The sequence below is a fragment of the Sardina pilchardus genome, chromosome 6 (genome assembly GCF_963854185.1).
Source record: "Sardina pilchardus chromosome 6, fSarPil1.1, whole genome shotgun sequence".
In the NCBI taxonomy this organism is placed as follows: Eukaryota; Metazoa; Chordata; class Actinopteri; order Clupeiformes; family Clupeidae; genus Sardina; species Sardina pilchardus.
This window is the reverse complement of record NC_084999.1, coordinates 16,526,825-16,549,275: the sequence shown is the minus strand read 5'-3', so window position 1 is coordinate 16,549,275 and position 22,451 is coordinate 16,526,825. Positions and strand designations below refer to the sequence as shown.

The 22,451-nt window shown below is 45.0% G+C and overlaps 1 protein-coding gene across 1 annotated transcript; it reads right to left on the bottom strand.

The window, feature by feature from the left end:
- Positions 1-298: 298 nt before the first annotated feature.
- Positions 299-22,451, bottom strand: si:dkey-56f14.7 (engulfment and cell motility protein 1). The gene is made up of 8 exons (XM_062538707.1): positions 22,091-22,451; positions 21,622-21,683; positions 19,103-19,242; positions 4,955-5,067; positions 3,681-3,788; positions 3,231-3,313; positions 1,574-1,651; positions 299-1,127 (listed from the first exon to the last, which is right to left on the bottom strand). Exons 3-8 carry the CDS (start codon positions 19,234-19,236, stop codon positions 918-920), a joined length of 726 nt encoding a protein of 241 aa, XP_062394691.1. The 5' UTR covers positions 19,237-19,242; positions 21,622-21,683; positions 22,091-22,451; the 3' UTR covers positions 299-917.

Sequence of the window (22,451 nt, the reverse complement as noted above, 5' to 3'; positions counted from 1 at the left end):
GGTGGTTGAAAATATGCAAAAATAATGTTCTGTGATGTAGATCTCCAGAACCAATGTCCACCGACTGTCAAATGTGCTCTGATAATGTCTCTCAGCTATGGCCTCAACGAGGGCAAACTGATTTAGGAATCAGGACATATTCAGGACAAGGAGACCAGTGAAGCACTGGGAATGTAAACAGACATGCCCAGGCAACACGCAGGCACGCGCGCACTCACGCATGCACAGTCAGACTCTGACTCGGATTCAGTTCATCAAAACCTCAGTGGGGGTTGGGGGGCTTCACAGGTGACAATACTTCAGCGGAAAGATATATTCTGGACATACACTCTGTGTAGACAATTTCTAGATCATCACAAAAAAAAAGTTGTTAGATGAAACTGGGAACAAATAAGACATTACATAATAGTAGCTGTCTGGTTTTTAATTAAATTAAGTGTCAGAAAAGTACAGAATGTGTTCGATACTTATTACATGATGTCTTGTGAAATGCAACTAATTTGCTGAGCATCTCTGCTGTTGCAAAGCGTTGGCCTCACTCTGTCCCTGGTCATCAATCCGGACCAGCCACTTCGCTCCGCACTTGAGCTATGTGGACTCAGCCGGCGGGGTGGAGGGACTACACGAGGCCGTCGCAGAACACTTTGTCCAATTACAATCAGAGAAACAAGGTCAGGGCAGCGGGGATGGAATCCCAGCAGGAGAAATTGTGTCAAAGTGGTCCAGGGGTTTAAACGGAACAGCGAGACGCCCCGGGCACGTCCCCACCGCACTTATCACAACAGCCTCGCCGAGGAGATAAGACGACTCCTCAATGACAAACCTACCAAGGGAGTACAAAGAGTGCAAGGAGAAGAGGAACAGTGAGGGACTCCAGAGGGGGGGGGGGGGGGGGTAGTTTGGGTTCTCCCCTGTCTTTAAGTCTGTTGGCTGTAATCGTAGACAAAGTCATAGGTGCTCGGCTCCTTCGGAACCGGGGGAGGGGCGTCCGGAATCTGGATACTCTCGAGGTCCAGAAGGCGAAGCTTCATCTCCATGGAAATGAGGGTTTCCATGTCAGATTTGGTGAGCTCGCTAGTCATCTCTTTACCCAGTAGGGCATTTAGGCCATCAGTCCAAATGCAGTACTGTAGGAACAAGATTTCATAAATGGGTGCCTTTAAAATATACAAAACAAGATACAAAGATAACTCTCATTACATGTATAAATCTAGTATAAATCTAATGCGGGGGCCAGTTACAATACTCAATTATCTGGCCAAGGGAGCTGTCCCTGTGCCGAAGAATGTGCGTCTCACCTGTTATTATTATGGAAGTCAATAAAAAAGCATAGAGTCTGCAAACTAAATATTACTCCTTGAAAACATTTAATGTTTTACTACCTAGCAAGTGATGTTTCTTGTTGACTTCACCATTCTTTTGTTATTCAGCATTAAGTAGCATCTGTATTTATACACATGCCCACTCCCTCCTCTCTCTCTCTCCCTCACACGCGCACACTCTCTCTCACACACGCACACGCATGCACACACACACACACACACACACACACACACACACACACACCTCTCACCTCATGTTTGTCTGGTGCCACAAAGTTCAGGCTGGCCTCTGACTCATAGAGGACAGAGAACGCCAGCTCCTGCACCTCCTGAAACGCAATGAAACACTTGCATCAGCCCCTGGCTTGCACTGCACCCATCCAACAACAGCAAGTGCTCCCAATGCATCCGTCACCCCCCTGGTTTCCATTTGCACATCTCTCCTTGAGTTGACGCCACGCGCCAGATGGTCTATCTGTCACAATCTCACCTGTCCCCTGCCAGCTCCCCCGCTGGGAGAGTGGGGCAAGATGTTACAAAAACAAGGACATTGCAGTGTGGCTGGCACTCCAGAGTAACCAGTCATATCAGCTCCTGACTCGCGGAAATGTTTACGCTTTCTGTTTGGTTTGCCAAATGGGATTGTTACAGATTTAAGGAAGAGAAGTCATGGTAGGAGCCCTAGCACAAAGTGTTGGCGTCCTCTACTGTGGACGGCCTCAGTGTTGATTAGGACCAGGGTTTGAGACTAAGTCTGGCCAGAGGTCAATTCCCAAACCTAACCCCCCACTTCCCTTCCCACCCCACCCCCCCATTCCCCCTTATTTCCTCGCGGTCCTGTTAAAAAGCCCAAACATATAACTTCAAAAAACAACAATCACGAGCTGTATGTGAGATTTCCACCCGGATTCTGGGGCATCACTCATGACTGGGCCGCTATATCATTACGGCTAGGCGAGCTAATCTGGCTAATGATTTAAGCGCCTGCCGCTCGCTTGCTAGTGAGCCGTGATACCCAGCTGAGGCTCTCTCTCTCTCTGCCTCCGTTTGGGGTGTGAGCTCTGAGTCATGCACTCAGCTTGGGCCCATGGCTCCGGTCGAGTGAGTTGCCGCGAGGAGAAGCTGCAACCTAACCGGCTCCTCTCCCCATCAGAGGTCACCGTGAGGACACCTCCGCAGCACGCTTATGGCACAGGATTCCTGTTTGTTTATTATTTATGTGGGTCGTCAAGTCAAGTTACTTCAATGATATAGCACATTCAATTTATTTATTTATTACATTCTTGTTTGTGATGTATTTATACAGTGAAGCAGGATGTAGCAGGCAATGGTGTTCTGTAGTAGCCTACACACGCAAGCAAAGAACAAACTGATGCAAATGGGTTTGGATTGTACTTGGTGGATGCCAATGGGAAACCAAATGGATAAAAGAGTAAAGTCTGCAACACCATGAGCTCCTGATAGAAAATGTAATGTTGTAACGTTTTGGGCGTTAGCCCTTCCTCACAAGAAACAGTGAAACACACCCAAATATATACACAGTTATGGGATCACATGATCCCCCTAATTAGAAGTGTTAACAATACAGTACAATAATCGAAAAATCAGTGTGTACTACAGTACTTAGATACTTTAGTACTTTAGTACTTAGTACCTACATCCACTCCAGATACTCATCGGCTCATTGGAAACATGTACATCTTACAGAACATGGGCAAGTATTGCACATAGAAAACACATTGCACATAAATAATTGCTGATCTTAAACATACATTATCATATTGCACCCCTAACACCGGCCTGTTGTGCAAAAACCAAATGCACTAAGCCACAAATGCACATACAGAATGTTCCAGCAATAAATGAGCGAAAGCTTGTGGTAAAAAAAGAAAAAAAATGATGGCTCACCTTGTTTTGCTTGAGTGCTCCTTTTTCCTTCATGTGCGGACAATCCTTGCCCGTGAGCACAGCCTTGATATCGGAAATGTTCACTGCACATAGAACCGGACAGGATCAAAGAACACAAATGTTACATTTAATAAACGAGAACAGGGACAGTGATTAATGGTCTGATTATTAATGCGACTTCTCGAACCAGTCATTATTTGTCGAGCAGCCAGGTGCATGGTGTTCACATAGCCGATTATACAAACTGGGCTCATTCTCTGCAGGACATGCGTTATTGGCACTATTGTCAAACCTTGATTAATGAAGGACTTTTCACTGCCAAAGCCGATGGGCGCAAAAAAAAAAACGCTTTTAGCAACCAAATTGCCAGATTAAATTCAATATCAATCATTGTTTCCGCTCCCCCCCTGTTCCAAGGTTGATATGTGGAATTGGCAGAGAGGTGCTTACATTTCTCCTGCAGGGAGTCGTGGGGCACTTGTCCCTGTGTGTTCTCGTCCACATCGCCGTAGTGGAGAACCTTGTGGTTGGGAGACAGGCGACAGTACCAGAATTTGTCTGCAGAAAAAGAGAGTAGTGAGTTATGTACTGCTTCTCCAATGTTTTGTTTTCATTTGTGTGTGTGTGTGTGTGTGTGTGTGTGTGTGTGTGTGTGTGTGTGTGTGTGTGTGTGTGTGTGTGTGTGTGTGTGTGTGTGTGTGTGTGTGTGTGTGTGTGTGTGTGTGTGTGTGTGTGTGCGCGTGTGCGTGTGTGTGCGTGTGTGTGTAAGATTCCTCCCTCATAGCAATATTCATAGCAGTAATACAGTGTGTCATCAAATCTGACTCATCATGGCAAAAGCTCAAAAAAGGGGTCAGGTGGTTTCCCAGCTGCCATTCTGTCCCTGTATCTTCCGAATCGGTTGATAAGACTAGCTGGCCTCCATCATACACATGATGCTGCCATCCACCATCGTCATAAATTAATGAAATCTATGAAAACATATTCGCCTCAGCTAGCTGATTAGACCTCCGTCCAGTTACATTAGAGGATTCCATGTGATTTACGCATTTTGGTGAATGGAAAAAGTACTCTGTGTACACTCACATATCCTACACAGAGCATAGGCTATCTGAAAAATGCTCATGTAAACAGAAATTTCCACTCTCATCCGGGGGCTATGATATTCGCTGCTATGACTATGAATGATACAAATTTAATTTATGGTGGTAGGGTGACGGCAGGTCTAAATACCTAATCCTGCATTGTCCTACATACAGAAAGCTGAAAAAAATAGCACAACAAAAACAAATGTCGCCTCCCTCTGCGGCCCACAAAGAGGGGTTAAGCGTTAGTGTCATGGCTATTACTATTACTTGGCTGTAGAAACAGATTCTCCCCCCCAGGTCACTACCTATAATCCACCATCTTCATTGCCTTGATTTTGCCTTTGAATACAACTTCTATTTCACCATCTGTAACGTTACTAGCATATGCAAAGTTATTAGGATCTGTGACTATCCCCATGTGCCTGAACTCAAATGTATTTTTACGGTCGGTTCAGAAATACAATCTCACCGCATCTACTCATCTCAGCCGTAACCCTATAAGCCTTGATCATTCTGTGCTTCTTTCAGTCTTGGGATTAGTGTTTGTTGTTAGGAGGCTTAGGAGGCATAGTAGGGCATGAGATGCCATAGTTAGGGCCACACTGGGGGAGTACTCTGAGTGAGTGGGCATCCTACCCTGTCTCCTCCTCGCGCTGATCTTGCGGAAACAGGTGCCCTCGCACAGACGGTGCAGCCGCTGCTGCTTGATCAGCTCCGTCACCTCTGGCTGGATCCTCTCCCGCAGCTCCCTGTGATAACAAACACACAAACACACACACACACACTATTGAAACTAGTGGCTTTAGTGGACTGTATCTAGGTGAGGTCTGTGTGTAGCAGTGTCGCTTTGGCGTGTCGGTAAGAACACTTCTTGAGACTGGAATGCAGTTAGCTGTTTTAATGCAAATATTCAGGCAGCACAGTAATACACAGGGGTCAGATGAGGCACCACTGGTATAAAGCTGAGGAACTTCCCACACGTTGTGGTTTTATCTTCTTAATTATTTAAGGTGAATTATTATAGAAATTGTGGTCTAAAAGGAAAGACAGAAATAATAACTTGGTTGGCATAAATTACACCAATCACTTACTTTACACAAATACACATACATATGAAACCTATGAAACGTCTCTGAGTAATGTATTAAATATTTCAAGTTCTTGGATCAATATGTTACCAAACACGTATACAGGATGAAATGCACATTGCTAGGCGTTCACTTAAGGTGCTAATGGGCAGCAATCACGTGCACAAAGAATGCTTCACGGAGATAACAGCAATCACGTTAACATACGAATCTGGATGCTATCTGCTATACAACTTGAACACATTTGGATGCTAACTGTTAACGTTAGACTTCAAACACAATTGAATTAAGCAGACATAGGCATAATTGCCATTTACATATGGCTAAGAGCTAACCAAAAAGATTGTATGACAAACGAACTTTCTATAGTAAGGAATGCTTTCTAATGAACAAAGGAATCAACTTACAGTTCGTCATGGACGCACAATCTCTACTTAGACTAAACGGTAAGTAAATTATAATGTTAGAAACTGTTAAGCTAGTTACTACACGGATGTAACAATCAGGAACAACGTCGGAGATCTTCTACTTGCTGAATCACCCGCGAACTGTCTGTAGCCTACAACTTGCATGTCATGCGCGTGCGCAAGTGCAGGGCTTTCAGTCTCTATCAGTGGCCTTCTTAACATAGCCGCCCCCACATTTGGTAACAAATGTGATCTTCTAGAAAGGCCACGAATCCTCACTCCAGTCACTGTCCGCCGCCATCGTCGTCCGGGATCTCAGGTAGAACGATGAGAGGGACAATGGGTCTGGTGTACACTTTATCCTTGATCTGTATCTTCGCTGACCTAACATGGTTGTCAGGGCCTGGATACACCTCTACCACCTTCCCAATTTGCCAGAGCGAACGTGGTATCTGTGGGTCCACCATCATGACTACAGAGCCCACTGTGAGGTCAGGAGCTGGAGACGTCCATTTCCCTCTCCTCTGCAGGCCAGGTAAGTAGTTCTTCACGAAAGCAGTCCAGAATCTATCTGCTAGGACTTGAGAGTGCCTCCACCTCCGACGTCCAAGAAGCTCTGATTGTGGATAAACCACCTGAGGCAGTGCGCTGTCAGGCCGCCCCAGTAGCAAGCAATTGGGTGTCACCGGATCTAAGTCAGCTATGTTTGCAGAAACATAGCCTAGTGGTTTGGAGTTGAGTATTGACTCAATCTCAATGAGGACGGTTCGGAGCACCTCTTCACTCACAGTCTGGGAGCCAACGGTGGTGTATAAGGCTGTCTTAACCGAGCGAATTTCACGCTCCCATGCACCACCAAAGTGGGGAGCAGCAGGTGGATTATAGTGGAATGAAATTTGTTGCGCGGCAAGATGTTGCTGGACATCAGGGCTTATGTTGGAGAAGGCTTCCTTCAACTCGTTCTCTCCTCCTCGGAAGTTGGTTCCTTGGTCCGAGTATAGCCCGGCTGGCTTGCCCCGCCGGGCTATGAACCTCCGTAGAGCCATCAGGAAGGAGTCAAGGTCAATTGAGGTTAACACATCTATATGTACCGCTCTGGTGGTGAGGCACTTAAAAAGTATCCCCCATCTTTTCTCTGTTCTTCGCCCCAGTTTTACCACGAGCGGACCGAAGCAGTCGATGCCACAGGAGTAGAAAGCAGGCTTGAACAACCTGAGCCGAGCTGGTGGCAGGTCGGCCATCTTCTGGACAGCTGGCTTCGATCTCCATCGACAACACTCCAGACACTTTCGTTGGTGGCTCTTCACTGCCTCACGGCCTCTCAAGATCCACACTCTGCGCCTCAATTCAGCGAATACTCGCTCAGGTCCAGGATGGCAAAGTTTTGAGTCATACTCCTGAATGAGCAACTTAGTAGAAGGGTGGCCTGGATCAAGCACAATGGGGTGAACTGTTTCTGGATCCAGTCCCTCCACTCTGCGGAGTCGCCCTCCTACTCTGATGACCAAATGGGTTGAGTCAAACTCAGGTGACAGGCAAAGAAGACGGCTACTGGATGCTACAGGTTTACCTGCCTTGAGAATCTCGTAGTCACTGGCAAAACTGTGTTGCTGTGTCTTCTGGAATGCCAGCATTTCTGCAGCTTGATACATACTGGCCGCAATTGGTCCAGACAGGCCGGCCGCCCCGTGAAGCTCTTGCGCTAGCGATTCCACAAGGTCTTTCCAGGTCTTAAATGTAGGCCCGTCTGTTCCTGTTGCGTCAGAAGTGTGCAGCCCACAGAAGGTAGAACGCTTGAACTCTGTGGCATCCTCTACCACTGAGTCATTAGATGGAGAAAGAATCGGCCACTTGTCAGGTGGTAACTTCAGGAAGTCTGGTCCTTCACTCCATCTGTGGGGTTGAACTAACTCTTGCAGGGTTTTGCCCCTAGTGAGGTCATCGGCCGGATTCAGGGATGACTCAATGTATCGCCAGGCTTTGAGGTCAGTAAGCTCTTGTATTTCCGCCACTCTGGTGCCGACGAAAACTTTGAAGCGGCATGACTCCGAGTGGAGCCACGTCAGGACCGTTGTTGAATCGCTCCAAAGGACAAGGTGGCGGATGTCAAAGGTGAGCTCACTTTTCAACAGCTTTGCCAACTGTGCCCCGGTCACTGCGGCACACAGCTCCAGCCTGGGAATTGAAGTCTGTTTCCTAGGTGCGACTCGTGAGCGAGCAAGGAGAAAGGCAACATGAATCGTGCCTCTGGAATCTTCAGACCTAAGGTAGGTGACGGCCCCGTAGGCCTTCTCGGACGCATCACAGAATATGTGAATGTCTCTCTGGGTGTCTGGATGATCCATGTCTGCTGGTGTGTAACATCTCGGTAGCTGCACATGAGGTAGGTGTTCAAGCTCGCATTCCCAACTTTGCCAAGCTGTCAGCAGGTCTTCAGGGAGATTTGGATCATCCCAATCCCTTTGCTGGTCCCATAGCCGCTGAACCAGTATCTTCGCCCGTGTAGTATAGGGAAGTATGAACCCAAGTGGGTCATACTGGCTGGCTAACACACGGTAGATGTTGCGCATGGTGGTCTGATCGTAGGTTACTGTTCTGTGCTTGTAGCTGAAGGTATCGGCACCACAATGCCAGATTAGGCCTAGCGTTGACTCAGGTGCTTCGCCCTTGTCATGTGCCAGCCATAGTTCCAGCTTGTCGGACCTGGCCTCAGCAGGTAGGTGGTTTATGACCTCAGGCTGGTTACTGGCCCACTGTCGGACTTCGAATCCTCCAGAGGCAAGGAGGCTTCTGAGATTGTCAATCAGTTGCTTTGCTTCTCTGGCAGACGGCAGGCTCTGCAAACAGTTGTCGACATAAAAGCACCTCTCTATGGAGAACCGCTCCATGCTGTTGGGACCGCTGTGGTTGAAGACATGCTGCTGTAGCGCATAGGTAGCACAACACGGGCTACAGGTGGTCCCGAATGGCAGCACTTGCCACTCGTAGACCTCAGGTGTCTCTTCTCTCTGCATGTGGCGCCAGATGAAACGCAGAAGGGGCTTATCTTCAGGCAGTAACAGCACTTGGTGAAACATACCTTTGATATCACCACTTATGCCAACACTGTGCTCTCGGAACCGCAGAAGGACTCCGAGTAAGGAAGGGCTCAAAGTAGGGCCAGGCAGCAGAGAATCATTCAGACTCACACCTCTGTATTGAAAGGAGCAGTCAAACACAATGCGATTTTTCCCGTTATGCTGCACCATGTGGTGCGGGATGTACCATTTCTCACCACCAGATGGAGCATCATGTACAGGTAACCTCGCAACAGTACCGGCTGCTTCCAATTTCTTTATTTCTCCTTCATAGGAGGCTGCACTATCCATGTCTCTCAATAGGCGTTTCTCTAGGCCTCTGAGCCTTGGCATCACAGCCTCCATTGGAGCTTGAAGGGTAGGAGAATTCTTTCGCCGAAGCAGAGGGGTAGCATATCTTAGCACGCCATTAACCTCTACTCTGGTGGTCTTGGAATCGAGGAGATCAATGGCCTGTTGGTCTTCTCGAGAGCGTGTCACCTGCTTCTCACCTCTAGCCGGCAAAACATCGAGCTGCCAAAGCTTTTCCACATTCCTCCGCAACTCTACTTCTAGTGGGCTGAGCGATGTAAACAAGCACTGCTGGGATGACAATTTTAGCTCTGTGAGCCTAGCTGGACCTTGAAGCGTCCAACCGAGCCTGGTCTTGATTGCTGCAGGGCCACCTGGAGGTCCAAGACAAACAGGCTCGATGGGATTGATCAGGTGAGGATTGTCGGCTCCTATCAGCAGCAAAGGGTTCACTCGGTCGAATGGCTGGAGAGGGATGTCACGGAGGTGCTTGAACTTCGACCTGAGGCTGGTCACAGGGTAGGTCTGATCAGCAAGGCTGAGGCGCTTTGATGTGAAGGCATCACCAATCACAAAGGCCTTGTTCGGCTGAGTAATGGGTGAGACTCGGAAGGTAACAGACATGCCGTCCAGTGTCTGCACATCCTGGCGAATGGTCCGCAGGGTCAACGTTTCTGGAGGTCCTTGTAGCCCTAGCTGCTGTGCTGCGGCAGGCAGGAGCATAGTACGTTCTGAACCATCGTCAAGCACTGCGTAGGTTTCAAGTGTCTTGTTCTCATGACGGAGAAGGACTCTAACTACTTTCAGGAGGACACGACTAAACTCCACTGGTCGGTCCAGGTAAAGGATCTCTGTGGCAGAGCTAACAAGACATGATTCTTCCTTTGCAGGTTTGACATTGACCTCGTGCAGTATCTGGAGATGTTTACCTTGACACTTATTACAGGGTTTCTTAAGGGTACACTCTGCTGCAGTGTGCCCTCTTCCACATCGCCAGCAGCGTCGATTGGTCTTAATCCACTCTATGATCTGATTTTTATCAAATGACTTGAATGTCTCACACTGGCTTAAGAAGTGCTCCTTGCTGTCACAATATGGGCAGTAGGCTTGCGGTTTCTTGTTGCCTGTGCGGTCAGGTTTCTTCACTACTGGCACTGCCTCCTCAGCGCCGTGGAGTACTGTGGCCGGACGGGAGAGTTTGGAGTCACGCTTGGGATCTGCCTTCCGCTTACCATCTGTTTTGGCTGGCTCTTTCAAGATAGCTTGACCTTCACTGTCTTGACACCATGCCTCATATTCTAGCCATTCTGAAAAGTCTGTGAGGTTGTACCCGGTACCAGGTAGGCGGCACATACATCTGCGGAATTCTGAGCGTAGATCTGAGGGGAGTTTACTTAACAAACGTTCCACGTGGGACCCACACTCAAGCTCCACTGCGCCTTCATGACCCAGCGTCTGCAACATTCCCACTAAGGCACGCACTTGTAAGGAAAACTTCTGGAAGGCCTGTGAGTCTCCCTGTCGGATATCTGGAGCACTCATCACAGTGGCAATTTTCTTTAGGGCCAGCTTCTGAGGTCGTCCAAACTTATCTGTCAAAGCAGCCATGGTATCTGCATAGGGTGTAGGTGAGTTCAAATAGGCATCTGCAATTAGACGAGCCTCCTCTAACTTGAGATGATCCAGAAGAACCTGATATCGGAACAGGTCTGTGGCATCAGGAGGTAGGAGGTTGTCCAATGCAATCTTAAGGCGGGTAAACTCACTAGGATCTCTTTTTGAGAAGTCAGGAATGGTTGGAATAGGTCCTCGGTAGGTTCTCTCTCTTAGGAATGCTAGTGGCTGCTGGACATAGCCATCGTGAACAGATGTGGTTGGCCCATAGTGCGAATAAGGATTCAGTGGCGTGCGTGTTGAAGTGAGGTTGGTTGATCGGCGTGAGTCTGAAGGTCTTGGTGGGTTCATGTTAGATGCAGACTGGTATGGAAACCCATCGGCATAAAGATGGCTGTTGGAGGCAGGCATATGGTACCGTTGCCTATAATCATGTGATGAAGGTAAGTGATCCTCATAGAGCTGTCGACTTGATAGTGGAGGAGGTGCCTGTGTGTTCTTAGGCAATGCTGACCTTGTTTGATCTTTGATCACTTGTAGCTCACTCATCATCCTGTTGATGGAGTCCATAATGAACTGCTCTCTCTTATTCACTGGAGTCGGGTCAACAGGATCATGGTGGTCTCTTTGTGCAGCATCTGGACTTACATCCCGTTGCTGATAAGGCTGTGAGTGGTGCTCTGATTGAGGCCTGGACGCAGGTGTGCTTTCTGCCTGAGGAGCTGGTTTAGAGCTGGGCTGAGAAGGATGAGGCAGGTTAGGCTTTGATGTTAAAGCGTTGGCAGAGGTGCACAGTAAAATTCCAAGAGTTAAAATTACAGTGTAAACGGTTATTGACTCTAATTGAGTTAAACCTATTCTGGTTGGAGTAAAATGTATTCTAGCACCTTTGTTAAAAAACAGAGTTAAAATGAAGAGAGTTAATGGCGCTCCGCCCCATTTTCTGGACATTTGAACGCCATTTTAGAAGAAAAAATATTTGGATCAAACATTTCTGATGATTTGTTTCCAAAGTCATCCTATGGTATCTTAAGATTTGAGACGTTTTTTTTATTTTTGTTTTTACTGACAATTTTCTCAAACTGACTGTCAAACTGGAACATGCCCTCTGGCATCTCACTTCAGAGAAGAACGACCGTTAGCCACAGTATGTACAGTAGCACTATGCAGCGAAATCGGAGGAGCCAGTCTGAGCAGAAGACGTTAGCTGCTACTGGAAGAATCCCCCTGAATGCTGCTGTGCTGAAGGTTAGTAAATGTTAATCTAAAATACACTTACTAGAGACAATTATTTGACATGTTCCGTATAGTAGTATACATCGAAAATGATACACGATAAGCGGATTGCGAAAGCATAGTGTAACTTAACCTCAATGGTCAAGATATCATGATAAAATGTGTTGACCTCCAGGGGCTAGCATGCTAACGGATGGGGAAGCCTCAGTAACGTTAGCTGCTAGACCTAGCTAATTCTTACTTCACTGTTGGACAATGTTGTATGTATTTTATTTGTATCACGTTAATGTTTACTTGACCAAATATGATACCAGTATGTAAGCGTGTTTAATGGCCAATATTTGACTTGTTTAGCCTGTCAGACAATATATGAATAACGTTAGCTATTTAAAGCGTTTTAGCTTTTATTGTTGGGTTAGCATGCTATTTAGCTAACATTAACGGTCATTAATAGCTATCAAATTAGCAAGTTGGTGCTCTACCATAAAGCATTTTTCACATAGATCATGCATCCATAGGCAATGAATTTGGTCTTAATGTGTTGGTTACAAAACGTAATTTCAAAATTTGCTATGAACTAATGAATTAAATTCAGCTATCAACACAAGGTCCTTGATAGCCAACTAAGTTGATGATGAACTTAGTTAGCTATCAAGGACCTGTGTTGATAGCTGAATTCATTGATAGCTAGTATGGAATACACGTGGCCAGTGCAAAGTGCCAACACGTTAGCTTTATCATTAAATAGTTAAGTTAATATCACTGAGATGGTTGTTACTTGCTTTGTTTGAAGACGTATTTAAAAGAGGTGTTGATTATGCCCACAAATGTTTTATTTCATGTTTTCACAGGATGTCGGTGAAGGTTAAATACAAGGCAGACCAGAAATACTGTACATTAACATTGTGGAATCTGATGCCACTTTAAATCAAGGTACTGATTTATTAAAATGGTTGCATTGTTTTAGTCTGTGGTTTGTTGTTGTTGTTGTTGTTGTTGTGTGTTTTAAATGTTCAGTTTTTATTTTAGTGTTCATCAAATTTGGTACTGAAGTCAAACACCAAGCTGGGTTAAAAGTGTATGATGAGTCTGGTACAGAGATTGACAGTGATGTGTTCGAAGATTTGGTGAAGAATCCAAATTGTGGTGTATTAAAGCTGAAGCCTGCAGAAGAAAATGGTGAGTTTTATGATGGAATGTAGTCATGTAATGGAGCAGATCATTGATAAAGGTCTGTTAGTGTACCAGCTTTGTGAATATATCACAACAACTTTTTTAAAAATGGAATGTCATGCTGTGGAGGTTGTGATGTTGATTTTGTCGTCTTTAAGCCTCTCCAGTCAGCCATCAAAGATTACATGACATACTGCCATCACATGTTCTGGACATGGTTATAATACTGATTTATTCTGACCTCTGTTTTGCAGCAGATGTTTCTTTTGTGTCATGGGATTCAGATGACACCATTGTCTTGTCTCCAAATAAGCACCAAAGAGATGATGATGCAGACCGAGTAAGTGGCTTATTTCAAGAAATTATCCAGGCAGCTGAAACACCCCTCTCAGGGACTGATGATTTAGATGGTATGTAGTTATTGGCATGTAGTGATTGTATGGTATGTAGATATTAGAAGAACCTAATGTCTGATCTTTCATTTGTCCTACAATGTAAAAATCCTCTTAATTAGAGGGAAAAGTGTGTGCAAACTGTTGACTGGTACTATACCGTAAGCAAAACTAATAACACATTTTTTTGTTTGCCAATTTTCTGTTTGGTTTGGACAGCGACCTTTCTGCACAAGGCTGTAAAAAAGCAGGAAAGATGTCTACCTCTCAAGCAATGGGGAATCTTGTCGTATTTAGAAAGGTTTGTAGTCACATTTTGCTTAAGTGTATGTGCGTATGCGTGTGTGTGTGCGTGTGTGTGTGTGTGCATGTGTGCGTGTGTGTGTGTGTGTGCGCGTGTGTGTGATTTGCATGTTGCTCAGTAAAATCAGTTGAAATTGCTTGTTTTTCATACAGATGGGGAACAGCATCCAACAACATCTAGATTCAATCGTCCAGACCCGTCAACCATATCTTCTTGTCGTTGGTACTTCCAAAAGTGCGATCCATGGACTTTTCATCATTGTCGAAAAGATTGCCATTCCATGCAAGGAAACTTCGCTGGGGCATTTGACGAGTTGTTCAAAGCTTATTTTATTTTTGCCACCGAATAATGTGAGTCTTTGCGCAACATGTACACATTAATTCAAACTATAATCTACAACATTGATGTTGGACAAATCAGAGAGGTGTGTGTGTGTGTGTGTGTGTGTGTGTGTGTGTGTGTGTGTGTGTGTGTGTGTGTGTGTGTGTGTGTGTGTGTGTGTGTGTGTGTGTGTGTGTGTGTGTGTGTGTGTGGAGAGAGAGAAAAAGAGTGTATCTGTGTGTGGGTGAGTTGATCACTTGACTGATATTAAACAATTAATGAAGCAACTAAATTTACTTGACTAAATAACATTCCTGGCACGAGAAATTGTCTGTATTGCTGAGTCGGATTGAGTTTTGAACATGTGTTGGTATTAAGATGCATGTGTGCTTACATGTTTAATTTTTTGCATGTTAAAGAAATGTATGTTTCAACAGACCATTGTCCATTTATTTCCAAAACATGTAACATTGAAAACAAACAGTTTTTATATTGCTGTTTAACTGTGTTTTTTTCAATAAATGTTTTCTATTAACAATGCCTAGTCAGTTTTTTTCTAATGTTTAGTGCCGTTTGTTATGGTAACCAGTACCAAGTGCAAAATAAAGTACTGATAAATGAACACTATTAGGAGTAAGTTTAAATTTACACTGCAAAGAGTTGTTTTGCCCTAAAGTTTATTAACACTATTAAGAGTAATATGAAATTTACACTGCAAAGAGTTGTTTTGCCCCTAGAGTTAATTTCCATTAACTTCCTATAGTGTTAAACAGAGTACATTTTTTACTCTCTAGGGAGTCAATTTAACTCTGAAAATCTTACTCTGGGAGCAGAGTTGAAATGACACTGTGTGGAGTGGGACCATATGTTATCTGAGGCAGAGTTAAAATCAACTCTTTAAGAGTTAATCTAACTCTTTCGATTTTACTGTGTGAAGGGCAGATGGCGAAAGGATGGGATGGCATCAGGATAAGGACTTGGTGCTGACTGCTCGTAAGATGACATCCCATAAGGTCTACTATGCTGCGGTGCTTCTGGCCCTTGAGTCTCATAGCCGTCTCGATGTCTAAGAAGAGGCCAAGAAGGCCTATGATCCCTCTCTGGTGCTCCAGCTGCCTGTTGGTCCTCAATGGCATTCCACTCATCAATCACCACGTCATCACCCTGACTAATAGGGCTGGTAGAGCGAGATGAATATGGTGTTATCCTCCTGGCTTCATCCACTGTCCTCTGTTGTCTATCTTCTCGCCCCTGTGCATACTGTGCTGCATTACTTCCTTCTGATTGCACTATTCGCCGCCGGCCAGCAAGCTGGACATCATAATCTCTTAAAAAGGCAGGCTGACGAGACTGGCGCTTAGGGCGCACGGGGGGTAATAGAAGGTTACTAGGTGGATGATGATACATTCTGAAAGTAAAGGAAAGGAATCCAAAGTAGCACTACTAATCCGGCTCGAAGGACCAATATTGAAACTAGTGGCTTTAGTGGACTGTATCTAGGTGAGGTCTGTGTGTAGCAGTGTCGCTTTGGCGTGTCGGTAAGAACACTTCTTGAGACTGGAATGCAGTTAGCTGTTTTAATGCAAATATTCAGGCAGCACAGTAATACACAGGGGTCAGATGAGGCACCACTGGTATAAAGCTGAGGAACTTCCCACACGTTGTGGTTTTATCTTCTTAATTATTTAAGGTGAATTATTATAGAAATTGTGGTCTAAAAGGAAAGACAGAAATAATAACTTGGTTGGCATAAATTACACCAATCACTTACTTTACACAAATACACATACATATGAAACCTATGAAACGTCTCTGAGTAATGTATTAAATATTTCAAGTTCTTGGATCAATATGTTACCAAACACGTATACAGGATGAAATGCACATTGCTAGGCGTTCACTTAAGGTGCTAATGGGCAGCAATCACGTGCACAAAGAATGCTTCACGGAGATAACAGCAATCACGTTAACATACGAATCTGGATGCTATCTGCTATACAACTTGAACACATTTGGATGCTAACTGTTAACGTTAGACTTCAAACACAATTGAATTAAGCAGACATAGGCATAATTGCCATTTACATATGGCTAAGAGCTAACCAAAAAGATTGTATGACAAACGAACTTTCTATAGTAAGGAATGCTTTCTAATGAACAAAGGAATCAACTTACAGTTCGTCATGGACGCACAATCTCTACTTAGACTAAACGGTAAGTAAATTATAATGTTAGAAACTGTTAAGCTAGTTACTACACGGATGTAACAATCAGGAACAACGTCGGAGATCTTCTACTTGCTGAATCACCCGCGAACTGTCTGTAGCCTACAACTTGCATGTCATGCGCGTGCGCAAGTGCAGGGCTTTCAGTCTCTATCAGTGGCCTTCTTAACACACACACACACACACACACACACACACACACACACATGCACAGACACATACAGTACATGGATCACATCTACTGTCGCAAACTGTCACGCAGTTTGGGCCTTCACTGCCCTCGCGTAGACCATCTAGAGGTCTGATTGTGTAACATGAGGTAGCAAGCTGACGATGAGCAAAATTGGATGGGGGATAATGATAGCAATCATACTAAAAGGGAAAGTTGGCAATGGCTGTTGTTCTTAATGATGTTTCCACTATAGAAGGCAAATGAAAGAGGTGAAATGAAACTGGGAGCAGCAGACACCACTTCTCCTCACTGCTATGAGGAACAGTGTGTTGTGCCCTTTCACTTTACACTAAGGGGACCCTATTAAGGGAATGAATGGAAACGTGTTATGATTAAAAAGCCTATACCGGAAAATGCAATGAATCGTCAATCAATAGGCCTACACCCCGGCACAGAATAGCACTACTATTGAATAGTAACGAAAAATAGAATTCAAGGCTAGATTAATAGGAAAGGTCACATTTGATTGAGATTAATATGGGCAGAAAATTAGGCAGTAAAAAACTATCCTGGCAACATTCATACTGTACGTGGCTCCCTTTCAATCTGCTCCATGATGATCTGCTGCCCATTAGATCTGTCAGACTGGAGATGTATCTATACATCACACTTACAGGAGGCGCAAACAGACAGGAATTGTAAATTGGAGCTCATGGAGATTTGACAAGATGTTCAATGAACACTCAGGGACACGTTCCCACTGGAGCCATAAGTGAGGGTGGATTGTTTTGAGATAAATAGGCTACACATATCACGCACAGGATATTATGAACACCATATGCACACACATGGGTCCTTTTCAGAACAAACCCTGTTACCGCTGCAGGCAGAGATATGGACCATGTATAAAAACTCAAGCCAAAGCAAAATCAACCTGTTAGTGCAAAAATATTAATATTTGAGAGTCGATAAAGTTAGTGATGTGAATACAGTGTCCACGGCTCAGGGAATGAAAAGTTAACACGTTTATAAGATATTCTTAGCACATAGAGGCAGATGTGCCAAGACAGTCCAAGTACAGACTTTTTCTGTCCACAGAAAGTTGTGGCTTGCCATTTTATTTAGAAGTGTACTAAACTAATATTTCATCTGGTTAATCACTGCCCGTCAACACCTTCCAACGTAATTTGCGGTGTGCACAACTGAACTGTAGGTTATCACAAGCATAGCTAAATGAAGTCAACCGATGACAACATTAAAACAAAACAAGTTTAGGGATCGTGAAAATAATACAATATATTGTATACCGTAATCTCCCGACTATTAGCCGCGGCTTATCGATTTTGCAAAATTTCTTCAGCAATGAGGTTAATACAGGGGGGCAGTTAATATGGTATTGATATGGTTTTGTTTCTTTTAACTTGCATAAAACACTGTCCTGCGGCTTATACACAATGCGGCTTACATGCGGGAAATTACTGAGATGCCAACAAACAGCAAGATAATGCAGGGAAGTCTTTCTTATCTACTTACAAAATATAATAGTAACTATTTGTGCAGCTATAGGCTATAAAAGTTGCTGCTGACATGATTCAAAGAGACAGAGCTGGTGCTATTGGTGTAATGGTTCTGTTTCTTAAAGCTGGCCCTATAGATAGGCTACACTTCAACGCAATCTGGAACATTGTGGAACATTTTCACTGTAAAACAGACACAAGCTGTTTTCAACAAATGCCGTGGCACCCTTCAATCACTCATATTTTTGCCCCACTTTCCCACTTTCCCCTAGCCTTCCCATATGCACCCCATGAGTAAGAAGAGCTTGCCTTACACCTGCCCAATTGTGTTTTTACTCATGTGTGGTCTGTTTGTACATACAATGTCATGTTTTAAGGTTTCTTGGTGTTTTGAGCCCCCAATGTTGTCTTCAAGGCAGTGCTGCCTGGAAGACACTAGGGTTAGGCATGGGTTAGGGTTAGGATTAGGTGCCTTTAAGTCGACGGTGGCAACACTGCCTGGAAGACGACGTTGGGGGCTCAAAACATCGTTTTCACCATACTAAGCTCAATCTTTTAAGATTGAACATTAGTCTGGGGAGGCTGCGCTTTGTTTCTACTGCATTTCGCGTCGCTTAAGTTTCGTTATCTTCACGTCACCGGCCAATAGCGTGCCAGGACTAGAGCATGGCCGTTTCTGATTGGAGCCAAAGGTTCTGGCAGTAAACAGAGGAGATAGATCTGCTGGTTTCCAGCCTGAGCTGCCGGGCGAAATTCAAATTCCCCGGATGTTCAGGCAGGGTTCACCCAGCCTACCATCGAGCTGTTTTAAGGCACAAATATAACATTAAACAGCATGAAACAATGTCTACTGTTTTAGGTTACCTTCACACTGGGTCTGTTTAATCCGGATCCGGACCAAACAATCTAGTGTGAATGCGTCCTTAGTACATCGGCTTCATAGCGTTGTGCTCTTTGGTTTGCTTACGTGAGTGGCCGGGACTGATGGTCATCTGAGTTGGTCCTCTCGGACTTCAGGGAGGGGCGATGACCACCCCCGAGGCGCTCTTCTGCGCTGGGCTGGACACTGGCGGCTTGCATGGTCTCTTCTCTCTTCACCATCAGCACCTGTGGAAAGGTAGTCAGATGCCTTACTGTTAAAGATACTCCCAGACAATCTGAGAGGACAACAGCTTCAGTTGTAAATTGTGAAACAGCAAATAAAAGGACTTTTGGATGAGACGGGGGCTTTACTTTCAGAGATGAAGACAATGTAATTATTTCTGTCAAAATAACTTTCTGTGTAATACTCTTTATTTCACAGAACAAACAGTGGTGACCCAGATCTCAGGAACTCCCAAACATTCGCTGGGGACGATGGGAATACCAGCGGAGAGAGAGAGGGAGACAGAGAGAGGTGGAGAGAGAGAGATGGAGAGAGAGAGTGAGAGAGAGAGAGAGCGAGAGAGAGAGACCGACCCAGTGGGTGCAGCCAGGGAGGTGCCTGTCTGGGCTACATTTCATGACCTTTGTCAGGCGAGTGGATTGAAAGGGATATTTGGGATTAAGCCACAGGCAGGCCCTGTCAGCCACTGCGATAATGCGCCAGCGCCGGTGGATAAACATGCTCAGGGGGGATGAGCCCGCTGACATTGTGGGGATGGGGGTGGGGGGCTGCCTGGAAGTCTCAGAGCAATCACTGTAATGGTCAATAAACAGGACGTAATCAAATACACAGCGCTGCTCTGACACGTAATATCACTTGTAACTTCTGTCTTCGAGTCAACGCAACAGAAAAGTACTGATGAAGGGAACATGTTTTAGGGTTTTTTTTTTCCTCTGGTAGTGCTTAACTGCTTTTCTAAAGTCAACTAGGGCATGATCTTTCTGTCTGTGTGTTCAGGACATGAATCTCATTTCACGGCTTTAATTAACAATAAGATGAACACAAGGTCGTGCTTTTAGTTTAATCACTTGTGAAGGGTGCATGTGCATTGTGCCGAGGTTGTTAATGAGAGCGAAGAAAAGGGCAAAGTCACGTTTTAAATGGCACGTGTCAATGGGAAAATAACCAGCACCTTCCCATAACCACACAATACTTCAAGAAATCGATTTCCTTCCTCTAATCTATACACTGTATGCAACTACAGATTATTCAATTTATCCCATCCACGTGTCCCTAACACTTCATCATCATTCAGACTTCACATCCCCTGAACATATGATGTTTTGTTGCCCTGCAATCTGTCCGCCACAGATTGCAGATTGTGAAAAAAAATAAGCCTTCTGGTGCCAGGCCTAGTCATAAATGTGCAGGGCAACATAACAGTCCTCCTGTGCTAGACACAGAGTGGGGCCATGTGGCGTTCAACAGGGAGCAAATGTGCAGTGTTTTTCTGCGCTGCACTCTCCCTACTGTGTGGGTCAGAGAGGTGGCCATGTTGAGGTGTGTGGTGTGAGTGTGTGTGTGTGTTTGTGTGTGTGTGTGTGTGTGCGTGTGTGCGGGGGTTTGTCAGGGGGACTGAGGTGTGTGGTGTGAGTGTGTGTGTGTGTGTGTGTGCGGGGGTTTGTCAGGGGAACTGAGGTGTGGTGTGTGTGTGTGTGCGCGGGGGGTTTGCAAAGGGGAGCTGAGGTGTGTGGTGTAAGTGTGTGTGTGGGGGTTTTACGAGGCGCTGAGGTGTGTGGGGTAAGGTGAGTGTGTGGGCGTTTGAGTTGCCATGCTCAGCTCATACTCAGCTCGGTCATGGCAAACCCAGCTTTAGAAGATAGCGCAGCATCTTTTATGGATGAATCCATCAAAATGAGAGTGAAACCATTCGTGGCATAGCAATAGAGTTATCAAGCAATACCCCCAGAAATAACACAGCTAGGTGTTTAAAGACCCCTCAGAGCATTCTGTGCAAAATAGGCTTTCATGAACAAGGATGAACTTTACACTTCAGATTTAAGGCCATTCACACTATCTTTCCAACAAATCCAGTGCATTTCAGGCATCATCCTTCCTGGTGAACCCATCTGACTTTCTTACCAAGTACCTGGGGATAGTCTCCCCACCCTCTAAGAATATGAAATGTCAAAGTAATTTACAATATGGCCTCTCAGAGAACACTATTTATTGTTGTTTAGACAAACAACACTTGTCTGTCCATTGATTAGCTGTTACATGCATTCCCATACTTGTCTGGTAAGAGATGATGCACTGTATAGAGAAATTCAAGTTTGTTCAAGTCAATCGATCAATACCGTGCCTAGCATCGCAGACAGAATCCCCGAGGAGTTTCCCAATATGTCTCTGACACAGTGGGAGTTGAGTAGGAGTATTTTTAGCTCGTCAGTGTTGCTACTTGCCTTCTATTTTCTTGTGCTGCATCAGTTAGGGCTCTTGTCAGTGTTGCCCTAGCAATTCTTTTAAATCCTGAATACAATGGAGGAATACAATTCACTCCCACATAATTGTACTATTAAAATGCTAAATGATGTGTAATTGGCTCACATAATATGGCTCACCTTATCTCAGTAAGAAGGGGAAAAGGGGCATCCTCATATGAAACCAAACTTCACTTCAGAATCTAAAGGTAAAGCCAAAGTTGACAAATATTAAAAACACCATCATTCCATTTACACACAATACTTTACCAAAGCCTGTGTACATCATTGTAATCATCTGACTGATAATATTTCAGTGAAAATTCTCAAATTACTTTAATCTATCAATATATTTCTACCATTTGTTTTGGTATACATAGGGTAGGACTGGAGATACAAAATATCTGCTACATCTGTCCATTACAATAATGCAAATATGGCACATCCATCATACAACAACAGACAAATGTTTTTAATGTAGCTGTGATCTCATACGATAACACAGTCTTTTATTCTGGTCATTCAGTGCTGGAGCTACAGAGCATTTCCTTTGTTTACACTAACATACACCCCCCCCCCCCCCCCTCCAAGTCTAGCCTTTTGTACTCACATCTGAGTGTCAAAGCCATGTCTTCCCTCTCCAGTGCCTGGTGTGCAGGAGGAGCGAGCGAGTGTGTTGTCTTCTGAGGCAGTGAACAAGGCGGCAGATGGTTGCAGAAAAAGAGAAGGAAGGGGGATAGAGAAGAACAGAGAGAGAGAGAGAGAGAAAGGGGAGAAAATAGCGAGTGGAAGGGACGCTCGGCTCACTCATGCGCGAAGGAAAGCATCTCCCCTCTCAGCAGCGCTCCTGAACACACCACTCGGCTCCCCCGTCATAAGCATGCAGCCTTATGCTTCTGTTTATGCCCATCCGCCGCTCCCATTGGACAGAGCCCTGTGTAGGGGTGGCCCATGAGCAGCCAGGAGCGGTC